The sequence below is a fragment of the Musa acuminata genome, chromosome BXJ1-3 (assembly GCF_036884655.1).
Source record: "Musa acuminata AAA Group cultivar baxijiao chromosome BXJ1-3, Cavendish_Baxijiao_AAA, whole genome shotgun sequence".
NCBI classification, from domain to species: Eukaryota; Viridiplantae; Streptophyta; class Magnoliopsida; order Zingiberales; family Musaceae; genus Musa; species Musa acuminata.
This window is the reverse complement of record NC_088329.1, coordinates 2,687,652-2,698,478: the sequence shown is the minus strand read 5'-3', so window position 1 is coordinate 2,698,478 and position 10,827 is coordinate 2,687,652. Positions and strand designations below refer to the sequence as shown.

At 42.9% G+C, this 10,827-nt stretch overlaps 2 protein-coding genes across 2 annotated transcripts; both read left to right on the top strand.

The window, feature by feature from the left end:
* Positions 1 to 60: 60 nt before the first annotated feature.
* On the top strand, positions 61 to 2,145 carry LOC135616710 (BTB/POZ domain-containing protein At1g55760-like). Its single transcript, XM_065116200.1, has 4 exons — positions 61 to 602; positions 974 to 1,122; positions 1,200 to 1,318; positions 1,405 to 2,145. The coding sequence occupies exons 1-4, from the start codon at positions 484 to 486 to the stop codon at positions 2,005 to 2,007; spliced, it is 990 nt and encodes a 329-aa protein (XP_064972272.1). The 5' UTR covers positions 61 to 483; the 3' UTR covers positions 2,008 to 2,145.
* Positions 2,146 to 6,852: 4,707 nt separating this feature from the next.
* LOC135616695 (ras-related protein RABB1c-like) lies at positions 6,853 to 10,326 on the top strand. Its single transcript, XM_065116169.1, has 6 exons — positions 6,853 to 7,058; positions 8,212 to 8,351; positions 8,839 to 8,921; positions 8,998 to 9,202; positions 9,303 to 9,371; positions 10,011 to 10,326. Exons 1-6 carry the CDS (start codon positions 7,013 to 7,015, stop codon positions 10,101 to 10,103), a joined length of 636 nt encoding a protein of 211 aa, XP_064972241.1. The 5' UTR covers positions 6,853 to 7,012; the 3' UTR covers positions 10,104 to 10,326.
* Positions 10,327 to 10,827: the final 501 nt, after the last annotated feature.

The window sequence follows — 10,827 nt, the reverse complement described above, 5'->3', positions numbered from 1 at the left end:
TCATCCTGCTGTTGATGCAGGAGGAAATCTCCGATCTTACTGTAATGTAGTCCTCTCCGAAGGACGACGTTGCAAGAGCATCATCCTGACAATTTCATGAGTGAAATTTGGACGATAGTCCATTAAATGTTGAATCATTTTAATCGTTAATTACCAGAATAATATTTATGATCAGAATCATCACTCTCCTCCTTTGTATTCTTTATATATAGACAGAGCTTCGACTTTGGAAGTGGAGTGGAAGGCAATAAAAGAAGCACCTTTCCTTGCTCTCCCTCTTCTTACTTTGCCTCGTCGGCCCTCTGCTGGTGCTGCCACTCCTCTTGCTTACGCTGCTTTGTTTCTTCTTGGGTGGTACATGAGGAGAGGGGACTGGAGGAGGAAGTGCGACGGGCGAAGCTGGGAAACGCGGGGGAGCTGCTGGGAATCTTTGACTGCATCAATGAGGTCACCGCGGCGATCGCGGCGGCAGCGTCGGCGGGAATGAGCAACCGGGCATACCGGGTGGAGACCGCGCCGCGGCTCGCGCAATGGCGGATCGATACCCTCTCCGCCTGCACTTACCGCAAGTCCGACCCCTTCAAGATCGGCCTCTGGAACTGGTCTTAAAGATCCCCTCTCATCATCCTCTGCTTCTTTCTCCTGAATCTTACTGGATTTAGTTTCGACCGAGAAGATCTAGAAGCTTAAAGATCTCGTCTTTAATGGAGAAGAAGGAAAGTTTCGGATTTGAAATCGTCCGGTTTATCTAATTTCATGTTCAGATTTGTCCTCGAGTCTTGTGTTGATTAGAGATAGGTTTCGGATGATGATCTGTGACTCTGTTCTGCGTATTTCCAAACTGGAAAACCAGAGACGTAATCTTCATCTTTATCCACACTAGAAATCATGCTTCTGTAGATAGACTTTACAGTTTCTGTTCTTTTCCCTGAAATTGATTTGGGATGTTATTTGTGTTGATTGCGATGAGAAGGTATCTCGCAGTGGAGAAGAACAAACAACTGTATGTGAAGCTATACCCTGAGGTTTCGAGCCTGACAAGAGAGCGTCCGCCCATTGCCTCCTTCGTCATCAAGATCGTCTCCCCCTCCGCTCCCGACCGCAAGACTCTCACCCATCCAGGTCGCCTTCTTCCCCATCGAAGACTGTTTCTGGTTCTTCATGAAACAAAAACATAACGAGTGTTTCTGATGTTTCAGGAATCTGTGACATGCAGCTGAAGAACAGCGACGACTTTGTTTGGGCAACTGACACCTTGTTTACCGGCAGGATCATAATTGACGTCGAGTTCCTTGATCTAAAGATTGTACCTCCATCCGTAAGCACACGCACATCTCCCCTTGTTCCGTGTATGTGTGTATGCCTTTGATTTGCTCGCTGTTATTTTTGGTTTGGAGAGTTCAGGGTGGCGAGCCTTCTTCCATTTGGGACAGTTCTGAGGTGAAGCAGCATTCAGAGACCACTGCACTCGCCCCTCTTGGCCGGATGCTGGCCGACGGTATCCACACCGACATCACGGTCAATGCCGCTGAGGGCAGCATCGGAGCACACCGTGCCGTCCTCGCGACGAGGTCCCCCGTCTTCCGTAGCATGTTCTCCCACGACCTCAAGGAGAAGGAGCTTTCGACTGTGAACATATCCGACATGTCCTTCGGGGCTTGCCAGGCCTTCCTCAACTACATCTACGGCAGCTTCCGGGCCGACGAGTTCCTCACCCACCGCCTCGCGCTCCTCCGAGCCGCCGACAAGTACGATATCTCCGACCTGAAGGAGGCATGCCATGAGAGCCTCCTCGAGGACATTGATACGAAGAACGTGATGGAGAGGCTCCAAACTGCCCACCTCTACCGTTTGCCGAAGCTGAAGAGCAGTTGCATGAGATACCTGGTGAGCTTCGGAAAGATCTACGAGATCCCTGAAGACTTCAATGCCTTTCTGCAGAGTGCCGATAGGGAACTCATCGCTGAAATATTTCAGGAGGTTCTTGCTGCCTGGAAAGGACTGTAAGACCATTAATGGCCGAGATCAAGCTAGTTTGACCTGATGATACCGTCCGGTCGACCAGGAAATACTGTACAGGATCTATTATATATCACGAAATGCGTCCATTAATTGCTGAGGTCAAGCAAAACTCTGTATCCATCACTTCCAAGTCTTTGCTCTATGAGTCTGCAACTCTATTGCTTGTTCTTGCGGTCAAGAGAGACTCGTATTGATGAGGGTAATAATGGCGACATGACGTGCCATGACAGCGACACCTGAGTGCCACTCTGCCCAAGGAGGAGGGTAATTATGTCGACTCGACGTGCGCTGATGTCACTCGCTCTCAAACAACGACTTCATCGTTGTCTGACCCGTGCGCTTGACCGAGGCAAAGAGGAGGACGACGACCGATGCTCGCCCATATCCTGCGGCAGTTCGGTTCTCCACGCAACGCCAACGGCAATGTCAGACGCCATCAGAGGTACGGTCCTGCTCCTGCAGGCAGGCACATCAGGTAACGCTAAACTTACCTATAAATACCCCAAAGTTCTAAATGAAAAGGAGGACACTTCTTCACTAAAAAACTCCTTCCACATGAGCTAACTTGATTGTCGGAGGGGTCGGGCCGAGCTTTCGACCTGACCTGTGTGCAGGTACAAGGGCGAGGTTGCATCTTCCCAGCGCCGCGGAAAAGCTTCACTCCCCACGCAACGTCCCGCCCGGACCATCGTAACCGACCACCCCAGTTGTCCCGAGGAGCGCCGCGCAAGATCCCCGTGCATTCGAACCCGAACCAAGCCGCGTCGGCCCCGAGGCCATGGCATAAAGTTGTTTACACTAACATTTTGACGCTAGAAGGAGGGCCCCGAATGTCGAGCGATCAGCAGATCCACTCTGGCGAACCCGCAGCCATGGGGTCGCGTCCGGTCAACACCCCAGAAGAACATCCCCTACATGATGAACCCCGAGATGAACGCCCTGCCACGACATCGGAGCACTACTAGCGGCTGTTCAACGACCCGGGTTTGTCGCTACCTGATGCCCTCGCCTGCGTCGTGCTCCTCGGCCACATGTTGCCCGAGACCACACCTGCGCGGCCTGCCCGCCCGCGTCGTGCTCCTCGGCCGCATGGTGCCCGAGACCACACCTGCGCGGCCTGCCCGCCCGCATCGTGCTCCTCGACTCCATGCTCCCCGAGACACACCTGCGCGGCCAGCCCGCCTGCGTCGTGCTCCTCGGCTCCATGCTCCCCGAGACACACCTGCGCGGTCATCCCGCCTGCGTCGTGCTTCTCGGCTCTATGCTCCCCGAGACACACCTGCGCGGTCAGCCCGACTGCGTCGTGCTCCTCGGCTCCACGCCCCCCGAGACCACCTCCCTCGCCGCGAGCTGCCAGCCCGAGATGTGCTCGACCTCTTGTCGCTTGAGACTACTGCAGCACCAAGGGACAAAGTCATGACTCGGACTTCCCCCTATTGCAATGACCGATGCATAGCTTCTTCCGGGGGGGGTAATATGATGAGGGTAATAATGACGACATGACGTGCCACGACGTCAGCCACACCTGGGCGCCACTCTGCCCGAGGAGGAGGGCAATTATGCCGACTCGACATGCATTGACGTCACCCGCTCTCAGACAACGACTTCATCGTTGTCTGACCCGCGCGCTTGACCGAGGCAGAGAGGAGGACGACGACCGATGCTCGCCCATACCCTGTGGTAGTTCGGTTCTCCACGCAACGCCAACGACAATGTTAGACGCCATCAGAGGTACGGTCCTGCTCCTGCAGGCAGGCACATCAGGTAACGCTAAACTTACATATAAATACCCCAAAGTTCTAAATAAAAAGGAGGACACTTCTTCACTAAAAAACTCCTTCCACATGAGCTAACTTGATTGTCGGAGGGGTCGGGCTGAGCTTCCGACCCAACCTGTGTGCAGGTACAAGGGCGAGGTTGCATCTTCCCAATGCCGCGGAAAAGCTTCACTCCCCACGCAACGTCCCGCCCGGACCATCGTAACCGGCCACACCAGCTATCTCGAGGAACGCCGCGCAAGATCCCCGCGCATTCGGACCCGAACCAAGCCACGTCGGCCCCGAGGCCACGACATAAAATTGTTTACACTAACACGTATGATTAGAGATCAAACGCCGTTAAGGCTCTTTCGAGAGATTGTTCCAAGTTCCCGGTGAGAACTTGGAACGAAGGAGTCTCGGTCAAAGTACATAGTGACCCTCCAAAACATGGCAACAGAAAGTTCCCACTAGTTTTTTTTGCAGAGGGTGCTTTCCTCGCCCTCCTATTCTGCGCCTATAAGAAACAGGAGGAGAAACCACAGTGACCGCAGAGTACCTCCTCAGCCTCCTCCCACTGTAAAGATCATTAGAAATGAGCAATGGGGACTGAAGGACAAGTTTTCTTTTCCTCCTCCTGCTCTTTCTTCTCTCTCCCCTGCTTCCAAGCCATGCTTTGGTCAAAAAGATAGGCGTAAAGACGGAGTTTTGTTCTTGAAATCTCGTCTTCTGATGGATTTGCTCCGAGATAAGGGAAGAAAAATCTGATCTTTACGTGCCATTTTTATTCGTTTCATTCCTAAGTCTTATGTTGTCTACCTCGAAGGCATGCCCACAGCTGAGAGGAGGCCTCACTGCTCGCTCACGAGCGAGTCGTGGCCTCCCACTACGAGTTCCTCGGCTCATTCTTAGGGAGTTCAGATGTCGCTCAAGATTCTTCGGTTCTGCTAATCTGGAGGAGGAAGACGCGACGGTAATCTTTTCAAGATTATTAATGTCCAATAATATCATTTAGCCACCTGAATTCTATCTTAATCAATCTAATTGAACTTATTTAAGTAAGACTTAACTAAACTGATATGTAATCATCATTTAATCGGTTTAGAATTATCGAGAAAATTTAGATTAGACTATGTTTAATTTAAATTAAATAAATTAAATCGATTTGAAATCATAAGCTAATTAAATATAACTTAGTTCAAGACATGTTCGGATCAAAATAAGGATAATAAACTAGATTGCATAGCAGTAGGTTAGGTTGAATGTACTTGGTCATGTTCATTGTATCTGATCATGCACATGTATCATATCAGGCTGAGTCGATCTATAACTAATTTTATCCGATTATAACATCATGAAACTATAATCAAAACATTTAATCATTAGTATTGAATCATTAAAACATAATAAATAATAATAGTTAAAAATATATATATATATATATAAAGGAGTAAATAATATTTATAATCAATTATTGTATACGTCTAATATAAATCAAATATCATAACTAGCAACATGCATAATTATAACATATCTTAATCCAAAAACAGAATTTTAAATACTTAACAAAATAGAAGAAAACTTTAGAAATTACATATAGCTTGAATAATTATAACATATCTTAATCCAGAAATAACATTTTAAATAATTAATGGAATAGAAAATTATTTTAGAATATATATATAGCATGAATAATTATAATATGTTTTAATCCAAAAATAACATCTTAAATACTTGAAAGAATATAAAATAATATTTATTTTTTAATGAAAGATAGGGGAACCTATAGTAATATTTTTTAAAAATATTTTTTTAAAATATTTTTGTATACTTTATTATTAAAAATAATATCACTTAACTTAGAATATTAAATATCTATTTTATAAATTTTATTAGTAAAGAAGATAATCAAATAATTATACTTAAATTGAGAGGTTTGATTATATTTCTTTTCTTCTAAAATAAATTTGGTTTTCAAATTTAACTTATGTTAAGAAATAGATAAAGATACTATTCTCTCACATATTTTTTTCTTTCTCAAGTTATTTATTGTTCTAAACGGTATTAACATATCGTAAGGGTATAATTTTATTTCTTAGAACATGCTTTTTTTCTTTTCAAATACATATTTTAAAGCATCGGATGGATCATTACTAAGGTCGGTAATATATGATATGAGATGGATCCCTAATATACCTCTAAAGCATAGATATATGTAATACATCGCATATGCTAATTAAAACTAAGGGCAAAGCTAATATGTATATCACAAGTCCAACCTCCTGTAAGATGTCAAATAATTCAATGAATTTAGAGCTAACACCTCCATTTGGCCAAATATAAAAATTTCTTGGCAACATCTTCAAAAAGATATGATCATAAGTTATTAATAATCATTGATATACCATAAGTTATTAATAATAAAAAAGATATGATCCTAAAAGTTTAGGTTCTCTCACAATATCCCATGATTTACAATTTCTCCCATAAAAAACTTTAAATAATATCATCTATTTACTACTGTGATAATTATTATTATAAATAAATTCAATTAAATACACATGGATATCCTAATTTTGAGGAAACTCCAAAGCACAAGCTCGCTCTCTCTACTTTAAGCAAGTTCCGACAGATAACGAGTGTCATTAATGGAAAATAGATAGCACTATTTTATTTTACGATGGAACGCTTTCTCTGGTCGTTGATGATGATACTGACTCTGCCTTTTTATGTACGAGTGCACTTAATCTTTTTATGCCTCGCTCGCTTTCCTTCTCTTCTGGCTTAAAAATGAGATTTTTATTGTATTAACCATTGCGGGAGAGCTGTCGTGACGGAAGTTGTGACGTACTTCCCTACAACAACCATGAGCGGGCGTGCCCATGTAAATTGTACTCGAGTCCTATACACGTCTTAAACGCGCTCCACAGCCGGGTCCTACGTGATGTTCTACTCCCTCCATTCACAAGGCAGGTAGGCTCGTGGGTACATGACGAAGGCAAACCCGCCGCCCTTGTTGAATTATTAATAATTAAAAAAAGATTTTCCTTTTTTAATTACTAATAATTAGAAACCAGAAAGGGAAGCCCACCGCCCTCCCCCAACTCGATTCATCGTCTCCTGGTCTCTCCTCTGTTGCTTTCGCTTCGATTTGTTTTCTAGGGTTCCTTTCGTTCTTCTTCTCGATTGTCGAAGGAGGTCTTGGGATTGGGTGGCTGTGGCTCTGGTGAACCATGTCGTACGCTTACCTCTTCAAGTACATCATCATCGGCGACACAGGTAAGTTCTTCAGCTTCTTCCTAGGTTTACTATTGTTCAGTTGTCCGGAGGTTGGTCTCTTCGATTTTCGTTGGGGATTTGTCGAGCTAGTGTTGGGGAGGAAAGAAAGGTGGCTAATCGGTTTCGGGATCGGGTTTCCAACTAAAGTTTTGAATTGTTTCTAGTCTGCTGTATCGCTATTGTTGTATGCGGTTAGGGAGTGGTTGGTGATGTGATCGTGTTTAGATTTTTTGAATTGTTGACGCCTCCTTGATTCTTGTGGACTTGTAGTATGATGGCTCATGCGGGGACATGGAGGACAGGGGTGCAAATCGCCTTTTTGAATCAATATTCATTTGTTTTTGTTCTTATCGAAATGATGCAGATTTACCATCTCATGTTATGCGCTACCGTTAAAAGAAATGTCATGGCAGATTTACATAATGTCTTTTGCTATTTGTTATCAGCAAATTTGTCAAATTTATAGTTTCTTATCGTTCACGATGATTGATGAAGAAGGGTTTATACTAGATTTATCCTAGATTCAGCAAGTACGGATTAGATCTATTGTAACTAATTGTTCTTTTCCCTTTTTTTTTTTTTCGGTCCCTATGCGTTTACATGAGCTTTTAGTGATGTTATGTTTCTACGGGACCAATCAAGTGGCCAGTATTTGAACAACTAGTAATGCGGAAATGGAAACTGAACTAAAATAGAGTATATTAAGAGTAGGTCTACACCGACTTGAGCTGCACAACTTTTTAGTAGAACAGATTAAACTGATTACTATCAAAATGATTCGAACTGTCTGAAAGATCCAGCATGCATTTTGTTGAGTTAGGCGCTTGTAGGCATTGTCAATTTTATTGGATTCGATCATGTCAATCGAGCTTTTTAATTTTTTGTCATATTTCCAGTTCAATTCTCTATGTTTATAGCTATGCCTGAAGTGAACGAAATTAGATGGGTGCTCCATGCCAATTTATTTATCCTCTTTTTTTGTTGAGGATGGTGAAGGGTTGACCTTTGTTGTTGGCATCATCAATAAACTATTATCTTTCAAGGACATCAGTGTTTTCTATTGTTTTTTGTATTTGCTAGGTACTAGCAAACTAGAACATGCCCATCACAAAATAAATTCTATTATAACATTTTAATGTTTACATCTTTGCAGGAGTGGGGAAATCATGTCTCCTTTTGCAGTTTACTGACAAACGCTTCCAACCTGTGCATGACTTGACTATCGGTGTTGAATTTGGAGCTAGAATGATTACTCTTGACAGCAAGCCCATTAAGTTGCAGATATGGGATACAGTTAGTTTCTATTCTCTCTGTTTCTGTTTCAGTGAATTAGTGCAAATCCAATTTTAGGTATAATTTCTTTTAGTCAGTAAATGATGTTGCCAAGGACGTAGTGGTACCTTCATGGGAATGTTGAGATATTGTTGTGCCTTTCTGAAAGTTGATGTGCCTATCATGGTTTCTCTCCTACAGATATCAAAGTGGTTCCTTTTCGAGATACTTTACATGATTAGTATAATAGTTACCTGTATTAGTTTACAAGGTTATATATATGTATATGTTTTTGTTAAGAGTTTGAATTATTCGTTCACTATAATATGGAAGTGTTGAGTATCATCTTGTATTTTACATCTGCATTTCATCTATAAAGGTTTTATATTTGTAAATGTTATTGAGAGTATTATATTGTATTGCTTTTAGTGATAATAGACTATTTCCATTCATTTGTTGATTTGTGTGGCGTATGTGAAGTGGTATCTGTGTCATCAACTATTTGCAGGCTGGCCAGGAATCTTTTAGATCAATTACGAGATCCTATTATAGAGGTGCTGCTGGTGCGCTTCTTGTGTATGACATCACCAGGTAGTAATTCCATGGAGCTGATGATTTATAGTTTCTTTTGGTGCTTATACTGTTTATTCTTTCAATTGATTGTCAGGAGGGAGACATTCAATCATCTCGCTAGTTGGCTGGAAGATGCAAGGCAGCACACCAATCCTAATATGACAATTATGCTGATCGGCAACAAGTGTGACTTGGCTCACAGAAGAGCTGTGAGCACTGAGGAAGGCGAACAGTTTGCCAAAGAGCATGGATTGATCTTCATGGAGGCGTCTGCCAAGACAGCGCAGAATGTTGAGGAGGTGAACCAGCGTATTTATTTCTCCACATCAATTTGCTTTTGTACTTTATGAATTTTCATACATCTATTTACTTCATGGACTTGCTTATTTCTCTGATCAGGCTTTCACTAGAACTGCTGCAATGATATACAAGAAAATTCAGGATGGTGTCTTTGATGTATCAAATGAGGTAAGATCTGACTATATAGTACTGAGATATTCTGTAACACAAATCAAAGCACCCAAAATCGATGAGGGGACCGTTTTGTAATTACTGAGAACCTGTTGGGTTTTGTTTGTGCTTTGTGCTATAGAATAAGAAAGGCGAGGGAGATCATTATACAAAGCTCCCACTAATGTAGGGTTAGGGAAGCATGATATCTGCAATCAGTTGTCTATGATCAAAGAGACTGTTTTGCACAACTCAAATTCCAAGCACCTAAATCACAAGGGAGCAATCTTTTCATGAACCACAATTGTTCTTTTTTGTGTAAGAATATGATTGTGGATCACAAGGGAGGTGGTTTGTTATATTAAAAGTGAGCCAAGGATACCAGGGTCGGGATTCCTCATGGGGTCCTGGTCTTTTGATCTTCATTTTTGTTTCCGAAGCTTTTATAGGAAGTTCTTCCTTTGTATTAAATAGAGTATTGGCAATAACAGTACTTTGGAGAAGCTTGAAGTTAACTACATTGCCTCGGTCCCCAGTGAACTTAGGATTATGTATTTGTGGTCGCTGTAATTTCCTTCCTATCATAGAGATAAAATCTTTCGTTTTGGAACTTTAAACTATCTTATCATGAATTTTTTGTTTGTTTGTTTTTTGTAGTCTAATGGAATCAAAGTTGGATATGGAGGAATTCCTGGGCCGTCAGGTGGAAGGGACGGCTCCTCTTCACAAGCCGGTGGCTGCTGTAGTTGATCTCCTCCTCCTCCTCCTCGTCCTCCTCCTCCTAATAATGTTGTTCGTGCTATTAAATGTTTCTTCCTGTGTCCGTCCATGCGGTGTACGGTAAATGTTGTACAATCCTTCTGTATCATTAACTGGTGCGTCGTGTACGTCCTTTAATTGTTTGGAGTTCGATTTCTTTGGATTTGTTGTAGTCGATGAGATTCTTGCATATTACACCTGAACATACTTTGCATGGCTGGGTAAGTTTTTCTCCTTTGTCATCACCCAAATGATATGATACGATGTACACAACATCTGATTCGGTCAAAATCACTGGACGTGAAGTCTGACATTTTTCGAACCAGCATGCCGAGTCAGGCTTTGGTTTGGTCAGTACAGATTGTCTGTCGGTCAAGCACTCATTTTTAGGAAAAATCATGGGTCGATCACTTTGGACAAATAGACACAGGAAGAATATTGGGACTGCATGATCCATTTGCCCAAGTAAATCTACCATCCAAAAGCATACAAAAATTAGAATTATTTCCATTAACTATGTTGGAGACAAGAAAGACTGCCAGGAGGAAGCTCACATGAGCAAGCTACAAATGCCCAACGATGTGACCGGCGTCCGCTTTAATGTTTGCTCCTGTGCACAACAGTTGTTCGACGCAACAGCCGGAGGAGGACAAGGCGCAAATGTCTCTCCTCGATATGAAAACTTCTCCATCTCTGTCTTCATAACAGCAGCCTC

Coding starts and splice junctions, on each gene's coding strand:
- LOC135616710 (XM_065116200.1), top strand. CDS start 484: ATGAGCAACCGGGCATACCGGGTGGAGACCGCGCCGCGGCTCGCGCAA. Junction 1,123..1,199: donor CAAGACTCTCACCCATCCAG/GTCGCCTTCTTC, acceptor CTGATGTTTCAG/GAATCTGTGACATGCAGCTG. Junction 1,319..1,404: donor TAAAGATTGTACCTCCATCC/GTAAGCACACGC, acceptor TGGAGAGTTCAG/GGTGGCGAGCCTTCTTCCAT.
- LOC135616695 (XM_065116169.1), top strand. CDS start 7,013: ATGTCGTACGCTTACCTCTTCAAGTACATCATCATCGGCGACACAG. Junction 8,922..8,997: donor CTTGTGTATGACATCACCAG/GTAGTAATTCCA, acceptor ATTGATTGTCAG/GAGGGAGACATTCAATCATC. Junction 9,372..10,010: donor TCTTTGATGTATCAAATGAG/GTAAGATCTGAC, acceptor TGTTTTTTGTAG/TCTAATGGAATCAAAGTTGG.